This window comes from Dipodomys merriami, unplaced genomic scaffold (genome assembly GCF_024711535.1).
Source record: "Dipodomys merriami isolate MVZ:Mamm:240054 unplaced genomic scaffold, mDipMer1.0.p SCAF_314, whole genome shotgun sequence".
Classification (NCBI taxonomy): Eukaryota; Metazoa; Chordata; class Mammalia; order Rodentia; family Heteromyidae; genus Dipodomys; species Dipodomys merriami.
The window spans coordinates 725,147-747,273 of NW_027204649.1; the positions used below are offsets into that span (position 1 = coordinate 725,147).

At 44.8% G+C, this 22,127-nt stretch overlaps 1 protein-coding gene across 1 annotated transcript in view; it reads left to right on the top strand.

The window, feature by feature from the left end:
• Positions 1 to 438: 438 nt before the first annotated feature.
• The window catches only part of LOC138841305 (mastermind-like protein 2), a 227,042-nt gene continuing 205,353 nt past the window's right edge, over positions 439 to 22,127 (top strand). Inside the window, exons 1-2 of the mRNA XM_070041976.1 lie at positions 439 to 525; positions 1,205 to 2,590. Of these exons, the coding sequence (XP_069898077.1) occupies positions 2,114 to 2,590 (477 nt within the window). The 5' untranslated portion in view covers positions 439 to 525; positions 1,205 to 2,113. The remainder of the gene's footprint in view (positions 526 to 1,204; positions 2,591 to 22,127) is intronic.

Consider the following 22,127-nt stretch of genomic DNA (forward strand, 5'->3'; position numbering starts at 1 on the left):
CCAGACTATGGCAGATTAAACTGTGAACACAGGTAATCTTGAAGTGTGCCCATTGATTTAGTTCATTCTCATCTATAGTTCCTTTTGAAGCAGGGTCATATTACCAAAATATTAGAGTTGATTTAAATTAATAAAACTCCATTGATGGAGTCCAAATGACTTCCAAATTAGAATGTCGGGCTTATTTTGGTTCAGACTTTATATTCACCTCAGTTTATGTTCCATAATTGATCATGACAGGCAGAACTGTGTCGTTGACATGAAATTTGTTTCAGGAAGGATCATCAGTAGGGGGTTAAATATTTGCATGAGAGATACTTGATTTGTGTTGTTATTAAACTTCTTTATTACATAGAAAACCAAACACCTTGATAACAACCTTGCATTTGGTTTTGTCATAGATGATTGAATTTCAAAGTCTTTTTTTTCCTTCTAGCAATACCATCCTCATAAAGTATTTTATTTTCCCTACTGGATTGCTTGTGACTACCAGATGGACTTAGCCAAAGACACTTAGGAAGGCAGGTATGGTACCTTCAGTGGACAGCACTTATTTCTCCTCTTTCACAGCTCTGAGGACTAACCCACCAAGCTCCTTACCGTACTAATGAGCCCTTCCCAGTGTGAGCCCAGCGAGTGCGCTCAGTGGTGTCATTCACTGCATATTGAAAAATGAGCATCCTGTCCTCAGGGGGGCTGTGATGCAGGCCTGGAAGGGAAAATACATCCCCTGGCTGGGAATTTCTTAGCTTTTTAGAGCTGGTGAAATGGTTGCATAGAGGTTGGGGAATTTCCCCAGTCTTCCCCTCGTGACCAAGGCCAGGCTGAGGTGAGAGGGTGGTTGAGAGGCACAGGCTTTGGGATTCACCTCCTGGCCACTGGGAGGCCCTCTGCCTTCCTCTTTCCGCAGGCCTGGCAGATTACTCACTCAGAGCAGTGGCACCAGCCTTCCACCAGGGAGCCTCGAGCACCCCCCCATCTGCAGCTTGCTGGCTCGCTCTCTCCTCTCCCTCTCCCTCTGTCTCTCTCCCTCTCTCTCCCCCTCTCCCTCTCCCTCTCCCTTTCCTATCGGAGCACAATGAAAGCCAGTGTGTTGCTGTGACTTCGGGCGGCAGCCAGTGTCAGCAAAGCGCCTAACAACAGCCTCTGAGAAAGAGAAAGGAAAATACAAGCTACTTTTTTTTTTCCTTTTCCATTTATAAAGCGGAGCATTACAAGAGATAGAATCACATTGCTGATTGCGAGTCCAGACCCTCACAACCACTGGCCGGGATGGAGTGTACAAAAGTGGACAGAAAAGTGGCTGGACAGGACTCCGGGCAATTTGCTGGAAGTTTGTAAGTTTGACCATCTTTTGTAAATTACTCTCAGAAGAGTTTGTCTCTCTTGCTACTGTGTTAGAATAGAGCTGGGGATAGAAATAAGAATCTTAAGCAGGAAAGAAAAAAAATGTGTTGACGGCTCTCTCTCAGTGGTTCACCACTTCGGATTGCTTTCCTTTGAGGCTAGAAACCTTAGAGGAATGAGAATTTTTTACCGGTGATTGGATTAGCTGAGGGGGGAAAAGCCTGGTGCCAAAGTCCAATTACTGACAGTGCTGAGGACTGAGAGCTGTCTCCTCTTGGAAGACAACGGGGCGAGGGAGGAAGAATCAAACACCGAGAGCAGCTCCTGGATGTGGCATATTTTGAACACTGATTTGAAAAAAAAATTCTGAAGGCCACGGTTTGGAAAAGTGAGGACTGGCTGCTGGTTCCCTAGACCAGCCCAGACGGCCACAAAGAAGGGGGCGAGGCGGCTGGCCCGGGCCCCGGGGTCCCCTGCTGGGTCTTGCTGGACGCCCTGGGATCCTGAGCCAACCCCAGGCCCTGCGCTCGGCCGGTCCCCGCTGGCTCCCAACTCTGCCCAACTTCTCCAGAGCTGTCAGGTGCCTCGGAATAAGCTCCTGGGGCTCGTTTCCAGCTCACCCCCGCGCGTGGCTCCTGCCCTTCCCGGACGCCCCGGCCGGCTTCCGCAGACCCCGTCCATGTAGCCCTGCTGCGCGCCCCCGGCCGACGCGGATCCGAGGGCCCCAGCCCGCAGGAGCCCCCAGGCCGCCAGCCCGCCCGGCGGGATGGGGGACACGGCGCCCCCGCAGGCGCCCGCGGGCGGGCTGGGGGGCGTCCCCGGGGCGGGGCTCCTCGGGGGGGGCCCGGTCACCCCGGTCACCCCACGCGTGCACAGCGCCATCGTGGAGCGCCTGCGGGCGCGCATCGCCGTGTGCCGCCAGCACCACCTGAGCTGCGAAGGCCGCTACGAGCGAGGCCGGGCCGAGAGCTCGGACCGGGAGCGGGAGAGCACCCTGCAGCTCCTGAGCCTGGTGCAGCACGGCCAGGGGCCCAGGCGGGCGGGCAAGCACGCCAGGGCGGCCCCCGCCGCGCCCCCGGCGCCCCCGGGCCCCGCGCCGCCCCGGGCCGGCCCGTCGCCCGCGTCCGACCACCTCCGTCGCCAGCAGCACCCGCTCAACAGTGGCAACACTGGGATTAACGGCGACCAGCAGCAGCGGCCAGCTTCGACCTCCGGGGACCAGCGGAACTCAGCCCTGATCGCGGTAAGGCACCTGCTTTTCCCTGGCTCTTGCTCTGGTTGTGTGGCTTTTATGATGGCAGAGGTCACCGTGGCCCACGTGGGGGACGTGGCAGCCAGGAAGGCCGCAGGACACTGGTGACCGCAGAAGCCAGGGGTGATGTTGTGCAGTCCGCTCGCCTCCCTGCCCAAGGCCCGCGGGTGCTGATATCTAGGTTATCCTCCAAGCGGAGGGTATCCCCAGTGTATACAAAGATGAGGTCTGGGACTTCCGGGGGGCCCCAGCTTGTTTTGCTTTGTTGTGTGTATTTTTGGAAGATCCTAGGCTGAGGATCCTTCACTTTGACTCACCATCTCTGATTGGGCCCAGCTGGCCCCACAGCATCCATCAGCTCAGCTGACCTCTATCAAAGCCACTTCCTCCGGCCCTGTGCCCCTCCCACCTTTGAGCCCCTTCCTGCTGGACGGTTGAGAAGGTAAATGTGTAAATGCCGCTGAGAGCTGCAGACCAAGTTCCCAAAGGCAGTGAGGATGTTCCTTAAGAGGCCTGCTCCCTGGGCTCCTATGGATGGATGTTGGTCACCACGGTCAGTGTGGTTTCTAGACACTCCAATAGTGCTGACCCCACCGTGAGGAACCGGCTGGCCCACGGCGCCCCAGGAAACACCGTGTCTCCAGCCACTCCTGGTGACAGCAAACGCAACCCCAGGTTCTGACTAAGTTTCTGACTGGAGCTGCTTCCTCAGAGACACAGGCACAACCCACTCAGAGGGAGTCTCCCTTGAATCATTGATTCTTAGTGCCAGTCCTGGTCAGGTGACCCTCTGCCTGGTGTTGCTGGTTTCCTCCAAGCTGCTGAGCCTAAGGCCTGTGGGTAGAAGGTAGAGCCCTGCCGTGCAGGGCTGTGGCCCTCCCCTCTGAGATCCACAGGGCTCCCGAAGTTCTGTAGCTGCTCAAAGGAAGGATGGCACTGTGGCGAGCCCCTCCTCCCAAGGAAATGAAGGGCCTATGGACAGCCAGACCCTAGGGTGCTTCTTTCTAACTCTTCTCATTCCTGCCCCGGGTCCGTGGTGGTCAAGTTTGGGAAGCTCTGAGCACCAAGGTATTTCTCTTCTCTTCCTCCATCCGTCTGTCTGGCTCCAGATGAGAAATGCCTACCCTCGCCAAGCTGCCCAGTGTGCTGCTTTTACCGTGAACGCAGGGAGCCCAAGGGGCTGCACTGGGCTTCCAAGCCTACTTCCTTTCCTACCATCTTCTCCATCCCAGATTCTCCCTAGACGTCCCCAGCAGAGCAGTGGGAGTTTCTTTTGGGAAAGAGGGAGGGTTGGGAGAAGAAGGAGGGTAAAGAACGGCTGGAGTGATGAGAAGAATGAGGTTTATAATTATGTGTGTGTCACTGGTATCTGCAGCCAAAAGTAACTAAATGCCTTGATTGTCCCAGAAAATTTATAATCTGTCCACAAGGCTCCCCATAATACGGCTTTGTGTACTTCAGTCTCCTGGTAAGAGTTTCAGGGATGATTCTGAGAGTGAGGCACCAGGCAGACCTTGAGATGGAGACTGGCCACGCCGGGTGCCCAGACCCACAAAGGGGCCAACCATGGTGTCCCTACGACCTTTGCATCTCAGCCTCTGCAGGGAAGGCGGCATGACCTTGTGTCCCTGGTTTTCTAGCTCTTGCCAATCTTGGAAGTAAGACAAGATTGTCTCTTTATCCAGAGTATTCTGGGTTGAGAAGTGAAACTAACTTCAGTGGTTGTTGTGACTTTACCATAGCAATGTTCCTGCGGGCAGGGGAGCAAGGAAACTATTCCACCTTCCTCCACGAAAGGCTTCCAGCTACAAAAGCCAAAGGTGTATGCTCTGCCGGCCAGTTCTCCCTTTTCCTCACCAACCATCTCCTGAAACCTGTCCTTGGAATGTTTTGTCCCCTTGGTACTCAGAGGTCTGGTAAAAGCAGGAAGGACAGGCAGCTGATACCTAATGTTTAATCTCCACTGAAAATGTGTGGCGCTTTGAGGGTTAGTGCACACACACCCTCTCCCCTTTGAGTTATTGGAAATTCCCTCTCCATTTTGGCTAGTGAATGTGCCTTGTTGCTCTGCATGCTACAAAGGGAGAGGGGCTGCAAGTGCTGGACTGACTGATAACATTGTATGGGGAGGGAGGTCTGGCTTTAGGGAGTGACTCACCAAGCCCAGAACACATGGCAGTCTCGCTGCTCTTTGACTCCTCATTTTCTGAGACAATGTTAATTTACAAAGGCCTCTGCTCAGAGCAAGTGTTAAAATTCTTTCTTAGTTTTATTATCACTGTCTCCACAGCCAGATTTATGGAATCTGGATGTGCTGAATGTATCACTTTAATGGTTAGTGTGTGTGCTATAAGTGGCTAGAATGTCCTTTGGAGGAAGGGGGAGACTATTGATCCTCTACAATCAAATGTGTGCTATGTCCTCAGATGGAAGCGGTTTCCCACATACCATCTAGTAAAATGCTCATCTCTAATGGGTGATGTCTGTGAATAGAGGTAAAAGAACAGCTTCTGTTCAGTGGGGTAATGTCGGCTTTGAGGGGTGTTCTATTACAAAGAATATATAATGTCCAGATCCTTTCAATAGCCTACATTTCAATAACAATGGAAGAATAACCCCCAAACCAGTTCTAATTCTGTCTACACTGAGAACCTAATTCTGAGTCCTTACGCAGCCAGTTTCTTCATTTAGCCCAAGTACAAGTTTAGGGAAAGGCCACTGCTGCTGGGACTGAGGGCTGAGCTTGTAGGCTTGGAGCAGGTCTGCTTTTCTAGCCTCTTGGAGGGGGCAGTAGGCATGAGATCATTTTCTGCTGAAGTATGTTTGAATCTTTGAGTGAGCTGTGAAACCGAATAATTGCAGGTCCATGGGACAGTAAGGTTAGACTTCCTTTCCCTTTTGCCTGAGACAAGCTCTTTTTCTGCTGCCTAGGTTGTGAGATGCACAGGGAAGTAGTTTCTAGTCATTTCTGGCCTTACTGATTATCTTTTTCTCTCACGTGGCATGGACCAAAGAATGCAGATTAGATAAGGATTCTGGATCACCTAGCTTTGAGCTGCTTGGTGGTCACTAACCAACGGGGTGATCTAGGACAAGACATTTAGAAGTCATCTTCAAAACCAAGAAGGAAAAATTTAGCGGCTGCCCTCCCTTGTTGAGTGAAGCAAATGAACCTCTGTTTCTGAATGGGCTTCGGGAGAAAAACCCCTTCAGAAATGCAAGACTTCCTTTGTTACTAACATTACTCATAATGAACAGCTAAACAATGAGTAATACTACCAGATTTTCCAGAGATTAAAAGTATACTCAGTCTTCAGTTGTCTGTTTTAAATGGTGCCATAGCTTTTGTTGTAAACAGAGGGCTTTGGCATTTCTAATTTAATGATAATCAAGATAAGAGAGAATCCCTGAGGTCCCCAGGAAGTCTTCCTTAAGACATCAGAGTCCTGAAAGTAATCTGAGTTTTCTAGTGCCTGGCCTCTGCAGGCCCCTGCACGGATATGCAGGCTTTGCAAAGTTGCAGCCAGGGCCTGAAAGGAATATTGGAAAAGTTGTTTATACAAGTAGCATGGGAAAGTTAAATAAATTCTCTAAAATGCTAATCATTCGCTTAAGAAAGTCAAACAAATTAAATGATTGCCAGAGTTTCCTGGTTGTTTTTAACTGATAATCATCAGGTTTCCAATTGACAGCTCAAAATTTGAAAGCTGCAAGCAGGGGGGTGGAGGGAGGTCCCGGTATGGGCATCTCTGATGGTCTATTGGATAAATATCCTTCTTAGGCAGTGATGGAAGTGTTCACCTTGTTTATATCTGCAACTGTCATTCCTGAAGAACAGGCCTATTTTGTTGTCGTTGTTTAGAACGAAGTAACTAAGGGAGAGCTCACACCTATTCAGGATTACCTCTTCTTTCAAGTACAGATAGACAGAGGGCTTAGGTAGAAAGAGAAGTTGGTCATCAAAAGCTGACAGAGAGCCTGCCTTGACAGCAAGGTGAAACTGCTATGTAAATAAACATAGGTCCGTATTTTTGTAGAGAGAATGCATCTGCTTTCTTTGACATAATGTCATTGTTAAATGATATTTGTGAATTTTTTTCTAACTCTTAAACTTGTAACACCTATGACTTCCCTAAGCCTGTAATTATTTTTAAGTCTCAAGATGTTAAACCTGGGCTTTCAGATGTGCTCAGACATAGAAATTAGGTATGACTACAGTAGTAGCCATGATACGCTGTTTTGTTTTTTATATTTATTTGATTATTGTTGGCCTGAGAAAAACTGGAAAGAAACCCTAGAAAAAGCCATTCATTTCTGCTGTACACAACAGATAAACCTCCTTGACCTCTGTGACAGACATTCGTGCAAATAGACAGGGCCATGCTTAATGAAAACAACACTAAACTCTTCCTTTTGCATTTTCTCGCGAGTAAGTTTCCCTCACACTCCAGGAGGCTCTGTGGGAGAAGGGGAAACATGGCTAAAGACATGATCCCTGCTCACTTACAGTCCCATGGAGAAATCAAGAGCACACAATGTGCTGACCAGGCAGACTGTTCAAAACTGGCATAGAAAAGCATAGAACGAAAGGAACAACTGTACAAGATACAGGGCACTTGGATGGCTTATTTAAGTCCTGCCAGCAAAAACCTGGCAACATTTGTTCCCTTTTATAAATAAGAGCAATGAACTTTAGAGATTCAGCAAATGGACGAATGTAGGCACAGATTTTCAGTTACCCCCATGTTTAGACCCATACTATATACCTCTTGCTGCACAAGTTTAGGGAAGTAACATTCTTTATTCAGGATCAGTATCTCTAGCTGCAAAGGAAAGCTAGAGCTATTTAACAAGACGAATAGGTGTTTGATGCGCAATAGTTGTATAAAATACAAGTACTGTACATCATTGGCAGAGGAGAGATTTATAGTCAGGCTTTGTGAGGAATATGGGTCTCGGCAGGGCCGAGGGGGCAGGGAGAATGGTAAGGTTAAGCTGGGGAATGGGAGATGTGGAGGGGTAGAGCCAGGTACGTGAGGGTACGAGAGCAGTGTTGGAGGAGAGAGCTGGACCCTGACACTGCTCGCCTGCTGGTGAGACAGACCCACCCGTCCTGGAGCTCACCAGCAGCCCTGGTAAAAGATGGAATGAGGAAGCTCAGAGGAGTCAGCAGCTACGAAGCAATAATAATCCTTCATGTACTTGAGGACAAGTATTACATTTCCCCTGCAGCAGACTCTTCTCAGAGCATACTTCCTAAGTGTTCTGTACTACCTATCTCCAACGCCCTCGAGCCGTTTCTCCCATTCACAGTGAGATATATACAGCATGACACGGCCTTTGGCCCTGGAAGGAGAGGTTTGAAAGTACACTGGCTAGACACAGACGGGAAAGTAAAAGAAGCAGAAGCAAAGCTACTGCTCTGCGCGGACTTGCTGAGCTCCCCATCCAACCAGAAAGGACATTACTCTCCTTTCTGAAACTTTCTTAAAATGATTGGTGAAGAGAAGGTGCCCCACTGCCCTGTTTCCTTCAGTGGTTTACTAGAACAATTGCATGTGGCGGGGGAAGGGTAGACTCAATCTCCCTAGAGTCAGTTAAATACCTTCCTTCCTGAGAACAGAACCAATTAACACCTTACAAATCCCCGGGTTCTAGGACCCACTGTCTAGAACGTGACTGGAGTGTACATAGAATATAGACTGGTTTCCATTCAGTTCCACTTCTTCTGTGAAGTGCGGGCTTGGAGGTAAATGAGAAATGTATGCTATATATTCAGAGTTTTGAGCTCTGAAAGAGAGTAGCCCAAGCTAATGGATTTAATTAAAATTTTAATTTGCAGTGTCTAGTTCTTCAGTGAATGTAGTCACTGAGTAGCAAAAGGTTAGAAGCTTCTTGCTATGAAGATTTATATTTATGCCTTTGAGAACCACATCTGGGCTAAGGCTGCTAAGGAATCAGTGGGCTGTCCGTAACTGCAAGTGAACAGACAACACAGATCAGCCCTCTTCCTCACCTTGTCCAGGAGCATGTTAAAAGTTCCTTGCCTTGATGTGGTTCTTGGCTAGGAAACTTTCTCTGCTCAGTACCTTCTAAAACATCCCTTTCCACAAGAAACCTGAGGAAGTATTGCCAAAGATTCAATGCAAAATTTAGAAAGCAGGATGTCAGGGGCTGGGGATGCAGCCCCCTGGCAGAGTGCTTAACTAGCGTGCACAAGGTCTTGGGTTCTATCCTCAGCACCAGGGTGGGAAAATAGAACATGGTATTTATGTTGCAGTAATTGGATTGGAACAAGAATGTTCTTCGTCCTTTGCTGGGTAATATTTGAGCAAAGATGGATTTATTGACTGTAACTCAGAACAAAGAATGTAGTCAAAACATTTTGGTGTTTTTCTTGTTCTCTGTCATTTAAACTTAGATTTTCTTTCCTTTTCTCACATGGACAGTAAGGTTTAGGAAGTATAGCATCAGATTCAGTTGGGTTTATTTGTTGTTGTTGTTTAATGGTGTTCTTTATTTTTATGACTGATTTTGGCAGGTTCATAAGTACTAGGGGACCACTAACATGTCAATTTAAAAATTCTCTTTTGTCAGAAATGTGCCTGGATTATATTAGTGGGTCCCAACCACATGAAGTCAGCAGTCAACAACAGGGTTGTTTTCAGGTAGTCCTGACGGATCTGAACAGAAATTTAATGACACTGCTATCTAACAAAATTTTTAAAGGTAGTTAAGGCAAAAAATCTGCAGCTGCTAATAACTGCCAGAAATCTGTTGGATATGTGGTATAATCTCTTAAAGTCATGGTAACCAGGGTAGAAAGAAGTGACTTCATTGAATACATTCTATCCACTGTACTATATTGTATCTTTCGAGTGAAGATTGTCATACTGGCTGCTCTTTTTTGGAGGCCTCTGGAGTCTGAATTATATAAAAATTAAAAATGCTCTGGCTGAGCAGCTGAGAAACCAAGTTTTTTTTGTTGCTGCTCATGTTCACTTAAGACTAAGCCAAAAGAGACTTGCTAAACCAGCTAAGGCTTGTACAGCTGATTGCCACAGCACACTCTAATTTCAGGCAGCAAAGGGTATGAGTTACTGGTATTATCCCATTTGGTTGTTTGACAGAAGTGTTGGAAAAATTGTAAAGTGCAAGCATAAAAGACATCAGGAAAGAGTAGTAGTCCTGACAGAAACAACGGACAAAGGCAGTAGCTTAGTCAAGTTGGATCTATGTCCTCTAAGCATTGCACCAAAGAGAGCTTCCTTTTCTCACTTAGGTTTTTTTGCATGTGGATCTGTTTGCAAGCTCAGTCCCCCAGAGAGAGATTCTGAGCTGTCTTTGTGCTAAATTAAACATTAGTTTTCTCCTTGGGAACCTGATCTTCCATAGACTAGGCAACAATATCTTTTTGAGAGAGCTCCCAGCTAAGCATTTCCCCCAGGAAGAGAATGCTCAGGAGTCTTTTCACTTCTCTGTCTGCTTAGCTGGTGTGACTATGGTTCCTGGGAATTGTTTTGTCTAAATAGGTCTAGAAGCCCTTAGAGCAAGGACTTGTACTTTAATCCTTAGCACAAGACTGCCTTCCACTGCTTAGCATATAATAAATAACCACAGAGCACCAGCCAGGTCATGTAGGATAACAGCCATGTATGGGAGGGAGTTTCCTGGCCTCCCTGCCCTCCTCCCTGGTTCTGTACCCACAGCAATGAAAAGGAGCATGTTGCAAATTACAAGCCATGTGACTTCCATTCCTCCCCGACTCCATTCTGCCCATCCCCCTAGAGGACCAGTTCATATTGCTCTAAAAATAGGCCACTATTTACAATTTATAGAGTTGTATGAGCCCTTAGAGAGAAAGCAGACCAAACCCTTTTTTTTCATAGGTAGAGAAACTAGAGCCCTTTAAAAAAACAAAAACAAAAACAAAAACTCCCTCCCAATATCACAGAGCAGTAGAGTTAGAACCAGAGCCCTCTCACTCCACGCAAGGCAATTGTGTTACAAAGGTTTTCTTTTTAAAACAGAAGAAAACCATTACGGGACATTTTAGATTTTTGTTGATATTTCATAGTAGGAGAAGTGTGGAGCTTAGAGCCAATGATAGTTTTCTAAATAGCCATAATAATTCCTTCCATCTTACATACTTAGTGTGATGTGTCATTGGTATGCTCCTTATTAAAAACAAAGCTATCTCCTTTGAATCTTGCATGACCTTGTGATACCCTTTCACCAATACTATGTGACAGAAATGACAAAAGGACACACACTCTAAGGTGGCCCCACCTCTATTTCACACTCCTGAGCATGTATGCCCAGCAAAGAGAAAGGTTCTCCTCTGTCCTATACCCTTGAACGTGTGTGGCCTAGCCAGCCCCCTATTCAGAGAGCCACACAGGGAACCCAGTGAAACCAGCAGAGAGATCACCAAGCAACCTTCACTGTTCAAAGTCATGCACTTTGGGGCGGTTTGTAATGTAGCAAAGCAAAATGGCCAGCCAAATCAAAGCTAAAAATCCTTCATGGCAGAGTTGCCCTGCTTTCTTATCTGTGCTACCTCAGATGGATTTCTTCACATTTTTGAGCCTCGTTCTCTGCTTTTGAGGATAATCCTAATTCTCTCAAAAGGTTATGGGGGTTAAATGAGATAGTTCATGAAAGAGCCAGTCCACATAGCACACAGGAGAACTGGACACACATTCATCTCCTTGCTCTCTTTTGTCTCTTAGCACCATGTTAGAATTCAAGCTACCCTTCCTTTGTTATCTTGCTTTTCCCTCTTGTGCATCACCATTTTCCTAGCCTTCCTCAGCCCACAGCTCCCCTGAACAATTTTTTTTTCTCTCCTGGATGATGGCCTGGTGCTATCATTCCTCCCAACTACCAAATTTCCCTGATTCTTGTTACGCTCCAGGAACCACATCTGCCTTGGGTGTAGTCTACCCTTACAATAGAAAAGGGTTAACCTCATAAAGATGTCGCTCCCTTGTACTGTTACGCTGCCCTTGGGAGAAGTCAAACAGCACAGCAAATATGTATGGGCAGCATAATTGCATTTGATCTTCCAGGTCACAGAAGACTTTGTTAGCGGTCTCTATTCAGCACTCCGGGAGGAAGAAGCTCAGTCTGACTGCAAGTGTGCTGCTCCCACACTGCCAATTCATTTTTTCTAGGAAATTAAGTGCTTCTTCTTTTCTACCTCATCCTTTACAATAGGTGAATGAAGAAAGAAGGAAAGATGCTGTGGCTTGCCTACTTGCTGTAGTTAGCGGTGCCATCCTGTGAGAGTCTGGCCTGGGAACTTGGTGTTTAGATTTGATAGGAGCTAATGGTGCACCTCATCAAAGTCTTTGCTTCTTTGGTATTTGGCTTTTTCTTTGGAGAAAAAGAAGCACTTGGCGAGTAGATTGGGTTATTTTGTGTCTTTCAATAGTGTTTTGTGTGTGTTTCTTAATTTCAGTGACTCCTTACTTCTCTATCTAAAAAAGTGAAAAAAAAGTCGAGAAGCGTCTAACATATTCCTGGGCACTAGCTCCCAGCCATGAGGAAGGGGTTGTCTTTGTATTCCTTGCTCAGCATCCTTCCTGGACATAATGAGCACTCACCATCTCTGACCCTGCGTGTGGATGTGAAGTTCCAGTGTAAGAAACACAGCTGTTAGTTGGATTCATTAAACTTTCACAGGGAACACTGATTTTCCCTAAGTCCCCCCAACTGCACTGGTAACATTTCTGTGGGGGTTAAAAAACTCCCCCAAGTACTACTGTGAAATAATTCCATGAAACATAAATATAAAGTGAAAAGTAAAATATTCGGTAGAATTCTTGCTCAGGAATTGTATGTATCAGTCTCTCCATCTGTTCTCCCCCATGCCCCACAGCCCAGACACATAACAATTGAAAAGTGTGGATTGATGGATGGGATTTTATACATGTCATCACTTCATTTTTTAAATATGTTTCCGCTTTAAAGGGGAGCTATAAAAGAGAGTCACTGAGAAATTGGCCTGGGGGAGGGGAATTCAATCCGTGGCTTCTTTTTTCCCCTCCTCTTATCACTAAAACCCTAAGCAGAGAGTGTAATCACCTATTCCCAAGGGCAGCCCTAAGCCCTTAAAACTCTGCTCTGTTTAGGGATTTAACAGAACTGGGGGAAAAAAAGAAACACAGTTTCTGCTCCCAATAAGCCAACAAAGGAAGATTTTCCTGAATAAACAGTAAATCCGAAGACTTTCCTGACATGAACCCTTTCTTTTCTATCTTTAAATGCAGTTAGATGCAGCTTTTCCTCTGCATCTTTACAATGTGGAGAGTTTTGGGGGGTCTTTGGACCACGTTGGAGCTCTAGACCAGCTGGGTGCATTTTCCTTAACAAAACAAGATGTAAGTAGCATGAAGCCAAAGAGTCATTTGGTCTTGGCTGTCACTTCATGTTGTTTCAAAGGACAGAGCGCTCAGCTTCATTGTCTGTTAGGTTGCAACCATAGAGATAATGACTTTTTCCCCCTCAGTTGCTTCTCAACACCTTGGAATTTCTTTTGTCAGGATTTCTAAATGGAAATATCTTAATGTTATGCTATGCAACATCGCTTTTCTTTCTTAAAACACTAAAACAAAGTTTCCTTTCTTTTTCAATACATTAAATCTTACCTTTGCTTAGAGAATGTACTTCAAGCTCCAATCTTTCTCTCTCTCCCTCTAACACACACACACACACACACACACACACACACACACACAATTTTGTTTATTTTGGTTGTATATGTATATGGACACAAGTTGACTACCCGTATGAGTTTCAGAAAAAAAATGAGAGATGAAGAAATACATCAAAGAATATTTAAAGGAATTGCTGTACAAAACAAGAGCATGCCAATCTTCAGAATCTAGAAATGGGGGAAAGAATGTTATACTTCATCAATAAATGGATCAATAACAGGAAACCTTCACCCTGGCCCGTGCTTTAACTAACAAGGTATCATCAGGGCAAGCTGCCCTGCTTTGTTTCTCCAGCTGCAACCCCTAAGTTTGGATTCCTCAGCACCCTGCATGGCTAGATTATCTTGTCATACTGCATTCAGCTCAAATACCACCTCCTAGAGAGACTGCCTTGGCTGTCCTAATTAGGGTAGCCACAAATGATGATCTCCTTCTCTCCCCGAATTGCTAGTACTACTCCTGTGGAAGAAGTTTTCTTTTCTTTATAACTTTCATCACTGTCTGAATTTCTGTTCATTTCTTCTTTCTTTATGCATTTCCTCTCTTCCCCCCAACAGGATCGTAAGCTCCACGAGATGGGCATCTTAGCAGTTTTGTTCACTGTTTCTGTCCCAAGCCTTTAGCAGTTCTTGGGGCAGCACGTTTGGGGTCGTCAGTCAGTGTTTATTGGGTCAATGATAATAAGCCCAGTGGCTTTTAAGCTAGAAATGTCTTTCAGAGACAGGGGTTAGGAAAGAGAGAGCAATGTGTGGCAGGATTCCTACCCCCCTTCCTGTTTAATTATTCTCTAATCTACGAGGGTGTGTGTGTGTGTGTGTGTGTGTGTGTGTGTGTGTGTGTGTGTGTGTGTGTGTGTGTGTGTGTGTGTGTGTGTGTGTGTGTGTGTGTGTGTGTGTGTGTGTGTGTGTGTGTGTGTGTGTGTGTGTTGGCATGTGGTGTGTGCGTCTGTCTGTCTGCATAAAACAGGGCTTCTATGAAAAATTCTTAGGCTAATCTCTTAAAATTCTGACTAGATCCAAATTCTAATGCCCTATCCCTGACATGAGAAAAATGTTAGCTGGTATAAGGAAAAGGATGATAGATCAGAGTTACAGATACTATGTTCCTACAATATGATTGATCCTGTGCTACCTTGCACCACAAAGGACATAACAATTTGTGTGTGTGTGTATGTGTGTGTGTGAGAGAGAGAGAGAGAGAGAGAGAGAGAGAGGAGTATATACCCATATATATATACATATACCCATATACCCATACTATAAAGGCTTGAACTCAGGGTCTTATAGAGCTTCTTACTCTTGCTCAGCTTCCTTGCTCAAGGCTGGCACTCTACACCTCCAGTCAATCATTTTTGCTGGTTGATTGGAGAGAGCCATTTAGACTTTTCTGCCTTGGCTGGCTTTGAACATGGATCCTCCATCTTTCTGAGCAGCTAGGATTAGAAGAGTAAGCCACTGGCACCCAGCAGAGAGGCTTTACATTTTAATGGGGAGACACACAGTAAACAAATAAAGAAACAAGATAAATTTAGCTCCTCATTCCTTACTTAATGTGGCTGATTAAAGATTGATTTGGGTTAACTAAACAAATCTGGGAAGGGCTGTGGAAAGTGGGAAGTAGGAATCTCACACACACACACACACACACACACTTCTGAGGGACCCCTTTTCACGATTGTTCCAAGCCTGTGGGGGGTGGCACAGCACTAGGCCCCTTAGCCAGTCTGTGTGAAATGAGGATTCTGGTCTTTAGGAAAACACAGTCTTATCATGCCTTCTACGCCTAGCACTACCGTGTTCACTTCGTCAGAAGTCACTGGACTCAAGAATTCAAAAAACCTGATGGAAGTTTTCTTTAGTAGAGAATATAAGAGGTTGTGATGTGGTTGAGTGATTTCCTAGGTTTTATACATAACATTGCAAAAGGAAAAAAAAAAACAGAGAGAAGAAAGAAAGAAAGAAAAAAAGAAAGAGAAAGAGAGAGAAAGCAAGAAAAGGAAGAAAGGAAGAAAGGAAGGAAGAGAAAGAAAGGGGAAAGAAAGGGAAGAAGAAAAGAAAGAAAAAAGAATGAAATAGAGGAAGAAAGAAAGAGAAAGAAAAAGAGAGAAAACAGACAGGAAGCTGGGAATAGCATCACAACACTGGTAAGGTACAGCAAGCTGTCAGGAAGTATTCAGAAGCATGTAGTGGTGCTTACAATCGTCACAATAATATCTTACATGTACACATCCATATGGTCCTCACAGAAATGCTGCTATCTGCAAGCTATCAGTATAGCTATTTGTGGTTCACAAATAAGTTGAAATTGATCATAAAATCCACAAGTTCTGGGACTTGAACCAGGTCCTGGGCAACGTTCATGAGCTTTTTGCTTAAGGCTAGCTCCAGTTCTGTTTTTTTGCCCATCAATTGGAGTTAAGATTCTTACAGACTTTCTTGCCTGGCCTGGCTTCAAAACATGATCCTCAGATCTCGGCCTCTGGAGTGGCTAGGATTGCAGGTCACTGGTGCCTGGCATCAAATGCTATTTTTGAATCACTCATCTGTAGTGTGTGGGCCTGTGTGTATGGACATCTCAGGGTGTTCTGGGGGCTAGCACCTCCGTTTCAAGGACAGGTAGGGCAAACCCAGATTTGTTCTTGCTGATCCCTTCTGTGACCATCAATCTACTCTTGGGGCCAGCGGTTCTGCAATGGGACACAGTTGGCGAAGTTGAGCTAGTCCCTAAATCCTCAACTATACTCACAGCTAGGCGGAGACCTGGCAGCTCACGTCCACACAGGCTGAAGCAATGCCTCGCTCTGAGGGAGGCGTGAGCAGAGTGAGGAGGTCGAACACCCCTGCCACACCAAAGCTAGAGGAAAGGAAGTTTAAATCACCAATTTGTAGGAAAGGGAAGTAAGGTGAGGAAACACTTTAGTTTTTTTAAAAGTCTATGTTTTGCTGCCTGTATTTCTTGTTACCCTTGGGAGTCAACTGTGGGTCTCAGGAGAGCTACAAGATCATTAAGAAGAGAAATTTGATCTTGAATCAGAGAAACACATTCTCTTTGGAACTAAAACTGGTCTCTTAAGTATTTCTTCTTACTGTTGCTTATTTTGGAATACCTTAGATTGAACTTAAGGGAGAGATCATTGGCTCTTTTCTGAGAAGAGTTTTTTTTTTTTTTAATCCATTTCAGGTCTAAGAGGAGAATATATATTTTTAAAATTGATGAGTGTTTTCTTATTGCCAAGAGAAATGTGGTGGCTTGTAATTGATAAGATTTTGTTTCCAGGTGAAGATGTGCTTTATGTATCTTTTATTTTCGGTATCAATGGTCCTATCAGCCATCTAGTACCTAACCATTTAGTAAATGTTGAACTAATAGTTTTGAAAGAAGCACCGCACTTTACATTTCTCTGAGTATATGTCACTAAATGGAAATATTGATCTCCAAGTTATCTTTTGTTTCAGCACATTAAAAACATCACAGTGTTTAATATGTCAGATGCTATTCTTAGTTTTTAAAATATTGGCTTATGTCCTTCTTACACTATGAGATTATTCCTACTTTACAGGTCAGGAAATTGAGGCCTATGCTGAAGGAACATGATACTATTTAGCCATAAGCAGTAAAATCAGAAATTGAACTAAGCAGGATAATGCAATGCCCACAGTTCAAACCACTGTTGACACTGTGAGTAAAGAAAATCATACTCGCATCTGGGTGTGGCTAGGCTGCAGCTCACATCTGATCTGGAACTGATTTGGAACCCACTTGCAGTAAGACATTTGAAGGTCAATGGCAACCAGACCTAACTAGTTATCTAGGTGCAGGTATCATTCAGAGGGAAGGCCTACAGGCCAGAGGCTGCTCTTTGAGATAGTTGCCCTAATCCTACATTTGAAAATGTAGGAAGTTCTTGGATAGGCATAGTCCATGATTGACATGCATGTCTCAGCCAGCATCCCAGGGCAGATCTGAGTTCTGAGGAGGCTGCTCAGGGGATACGTCCAAGGAGAAAGGAGGGCTGTGCTGGGTATGAGAGAGCACCAGATGACTGGCCTCTAGGAGTGGACCCTGCTTTGGGAATCCAGGCCTGGAGCATCTTCACTACAGATTCCAGATGAGGTGTTGATCCCAAGGAGAAATAAATCAGAACTGACTGTACTGAGAGTGGAACAAAAATCCCTTCATGGAACAAGCTTAGGTTTGCGTAAGTTCATTAACTTTAGGGAAAGTGCCTTGAAGACAGGTGTGACCTCTCTTCCTGACTATACAGATAAGGTTTCTCTGTTTTGTGAGTTCTGTGCAGCTGCACTTTGCTCCTCCCCTGCAGTCAGATTGCTCTGGCCAAGCCCCTCTTACCTGACAACTGAAGATATGCATGCATTCTGGAGGAATTCCTGGTGGGGTAGAGGTAGCAGGGAGACAGTGTGGATGTTTCAAATAATGGCCTTAACTTGAAGGTGACCAATAGGACTTGCTTTGAAAAATCAATGTTTTCCTTTAGCAAATACGTGTTGACATGTTTTGTCTAAGCTCTACCCTAGGCTGTAGAAACAGAGAGGTGAGTGGACAGTATCTAGGATTTCTTGGACAGTGCTTTTCTTTTTTATCAGCAGCTCTTTTTATGCTACTAGATAAGAGATCTAGCTTCTAGAGGAGTTCTCTGAATAGAAAGCAGATTGTGCACAGTGGCCAGTGTGTGTTTTCAGGGAGGACATTTCCATGGTGTCCTAAGATTCTCCTCAGGTTGTAAGACCCAAAGAACCCGAAGACCAGCACAAGATTCTACCAACAGCAAGGCTGCGTGGGTCTCATTCTATACAGGACAGCCCGCCCAGGAGGTCTGCACACTCTCCCTTTCTTTCTGTGTCTATTCATCCAGTTTCAGGAATCTGATCAGAAAACAAATATAGCTTGCTTCATGCTTAACATATTTCCATAGCCTTAGACAGTTATCAATTTTGTTATCTATCTAGGTAAAAGGCCAATGGTCTGAGTTATTTTCATTCTCTATTGCAGTTAGTTTAAACCCAGTCCAGTAAATTTTTCACTTTGTTCTTAAGTGACCTCTCACCATTTTCAGGCTTCTCCTCCGCCTCTCTTGACCTCAAACATGAACTTGATATCTCCTTTCATAGTGAAGAACTTCTTGGTGAATAGGGAAAAGTGGACTACACCTCCCTCTTGGGCTTTTCAGAGTCACACTGACTCTATTATTATTAGCTGTGCTCTCTGGGCTGCTGGAGTTCCTATTTTGGCACTGGACCATCAAACGCCCTATTTTTAAGAGCCTTTCACTTAGTTGTAAACATGTGCTGTGGCTGGGAGCTCACTCTCTTTACTCATATTTACCCAAAGCATCTTAGCTGTTGAAAAGCTGTTATGATGAAAAAATTCAGAATCAAAGCTCAGCATCCAAGATTATTTTTTACATTCATCTAACATAGAACTCTGTGTGATCTTTATCAAAAAAATAATAAAATGACATTTAGTTGCTTAATTTGATGGTCCAGTCATAGTGCTAATTTGAGGGGAGGAAGAAATAGAATGGCCAAGTCATGTCTCTTTGAAAATGCTCTTCAAACTTGTCCAGAGGGCGATGCTTGCTGCATAACACACATGACCGAGCAGATGACAGAGAGGTCAGTCCAGTTTGCTACAAAAGTAGTTTATGCCCTGAACGTATTTAGAATAAACACAACATCCTGTAGACGTATCTCCAGCACACTCTAAATTCTGGAGCCTTCACTAGTCTCATTAGGAGAATATAAATACCATCTCAACCTAACCATTAGCTTTCATACATGTGTTAATGGGCTGTCGATGTCTGAGAACCATGTATGGATGGTTACACACACACATGTACACATATACACACATACACACATAGACACATAGACACAGGAATTGGGTGAAATAAAAATACTACCTGTATAGCTAATATTTTGATCTTTCACAAGAATTGCATACAGTGTAACAAAACATACTTCAATGTTTTGAGGAAGCTTAAAACAGGAGGATCGGGAATTTAAATGCTGGAGAGGTTGAACTGACGACTTCCTCTTGTGATTTATGACTCTAAAAGTAATGTTAAGCAGATTCTTGTATTCCACAGGAGAAGCAGTGTTTGTGGTACTTATCACAATATGAAAATATCTGATTGTTCTGTTTTAAGATTATATTTCCTTCAAATAGGACTTAAGTTCTAAAAAAAAAATAGAACAAAAGTTAATGTCTCTGGGATGCTTTTCCTAACGTGCACAGACTGTATTCTTTCCTTTTGGGCAGGCAGGTTCACTCTGCAGCCCAGGATGTCTGTGCCATACCATCACAGTACGTGTGTTCAGGCCATGGCAGACCACAAGAATACCTCTTATGTTCTAAAAGCTATCAGGAGAGGAAAATCTTTGTAAAATCCTGCTTTAAAATTCCTGGTGGCTTGGGTTTTTTGTTGTTACAAAGTGAGATTTCAGTTGTCATGTTAACAAGAAGGTGAAATTAGCCAATTGTACCAATTATCTATTGCTGCATAACAAAACTTAGATGCTGAAAACAACACACTTTCTTTATCTAAGAGTCAGAAACTGGGGAGCTGCTGGGTAGGGTGGCTGGCTCAAGGCCTTGTGTAAGGCTTCAGTCCAGGTACTGGCTGGAGCTGCAGTCACTTCAAAGCCTGATTGAGGATGGAGGATCTGCCTCCATGTTCACTCAAAGTGGTTATTGGCAGGACATCTCAGTTTCTCACTGGCTGCTGGCCATAGATGTCCGTTGTTTCAGGCCCCTCAGAACCTGCCTGAGTCCACAGAGTCCCAACCAACCCGAGACAGTGATCCAACAGGGAGAGCCCAATGCTGACACCAAATTTCAGAAGTAACACTCTTTCCCTTAGACATGTGGAAAACCAGGATCATTGGGGCCATGCTGGAGGCTGCTTAAAGTAGACCTAAGCACTAGTTCACAATTAAGGCTATACCACCGCTATTTAAAATTCAGTCACATCATATCCACTGAGGGTCAGCTCTCTACGAGGCCCTCTTCTAAATAGAATATAGCAGAAAATCAACAAAGATCTTCCTCTCCTGAGTCTTACATTATGTTTTATATGGCTGTAGTCACTATTTCCATAGTGAGTCCACATGGGTTGTGGGCTATTGTAGTTAGGATAAGTACAGGGGCCATTGTTTTAGACAAGAGCCGCCCTGGGTCAGCTTCAGCAGGAAACAGGTGAGGAACCGCCTTTATCTACTGGTAATAAGGATAGGTTTTTAGAAAGAAATCCAGAACAATGTCATCTCACTAGTGATTACATTCTTTTATTAGTTAACTTCAAGTGATAGCCTCTCTCTAAAGGCTAAAAGGAGGAAGGGAAGTACTCAAGAATTAAGGGAAGTAGAGAACATTATAATACAGTTTGGGAGTCCCACCATCTCATGTTTGAGCCATAACCTTCCTGCTTGCTTCTCTTGGACATATTGTTTGACTCATCTGGGCCTCAGGCTTATGTTTCTAAGATGAGGATTGCAATAGCACCTTTCCGGGAGTTGTAAGCAGCCAGTGACCCAAAGTTCTTATCACAGGATCTGGTTCTTAGGGACTGCTCAGTTTTATCTGCCTTTGCTTCCATCCGACCCTATCTGTGTACTAATACATGATCAGGACTCATTACCAAAATTGCTGTCAGAAATGTCCTCCTAGTTAATCCCAACTCTCCAGGACAGTAAGAGGATAACTAGACCCCCACAGCAGTCTCCCCTGTCAGTGTCAGAGCAGCGACTGTCTCTAATATTGTTAGGAATGAGGAAGGAGAATTCTGCCTGGTGTTCACTATGTCTTCTTATTTATCAACACAAGTTTACCATTTGGAAAGCATAAAAGTGCTTTCTGAATGCAAAGGTTTCCTATTTGTGCTATTTTTGTTGACTATCATGTGCTAACAAGCCTCTGTCAGCAGACACACACTCTCCAGGGTCTCTGTCTTATTTTGTCAGCCTCAGGCATCTGGGCTAGAAAATTCATTTCCCTCAGCCCAGGCCTGACCAGGCAGCCCTTCCCTGCCACAGAGGTGGCTGCCTTCCCTAGTGCCTCTTTTTTTTTTTTTTTTTTGAGTGGTATCATTAGAGAAACTGGCAGTGAGAGAAAAGGGACCCTGGTCACTGTCAGCTTCAGGAAGAAGATAGGAATTCAGTTGGCAAGTATGTTTTGATAGAGTGGAAAGTATAATTCCTGAAGTTTCCTAGAAGTCTGATCCCTGAGCACCACACATACCCCTCATCTTGTAGGCCTCCATTGCCAGGAAATACATGCACAGTCAATCCACAATCCCTGGAAACATAGGAAGACAGGAACAAATGCAACCAATTCTGAAATAGCCATGGGCTGTGACTAGTTTGAAGTGGAAGACATTCTGAAGATAGGAGGGCAGAGAAGGTTGGGGAGGAGGGTGCAAAGCAGGTGCAGATGCTTTGGAGTCAGACTCTGACACTGATTGGCCCTTAGACAGCAAGGGATGGTATTTCTTAACCTAACCCAAAGCCTATTCATGGAAATAATGCCTACCTGTGAGACTAAGCATGTAAAACAGCATTTAACACATTGAAAAGTCTCAGGAATAACCCCGTTTCTTCCTGCACTCTACCAGTTTTCTAAGTTAATCAAGTTAGACTAGGAGGTAATTACAGCTTCTGGTGGGGGGGTGAAGGGGGTTGGTTCTCTAACTTTGCTGTATTTGTCAGTCATGGGAAGTGTGCTAAAATTCTGGATTCCACCTTTAGAAACCCTTGGTTCAGGAGGTCTGCTACATTTAGAAACCCAAGCCT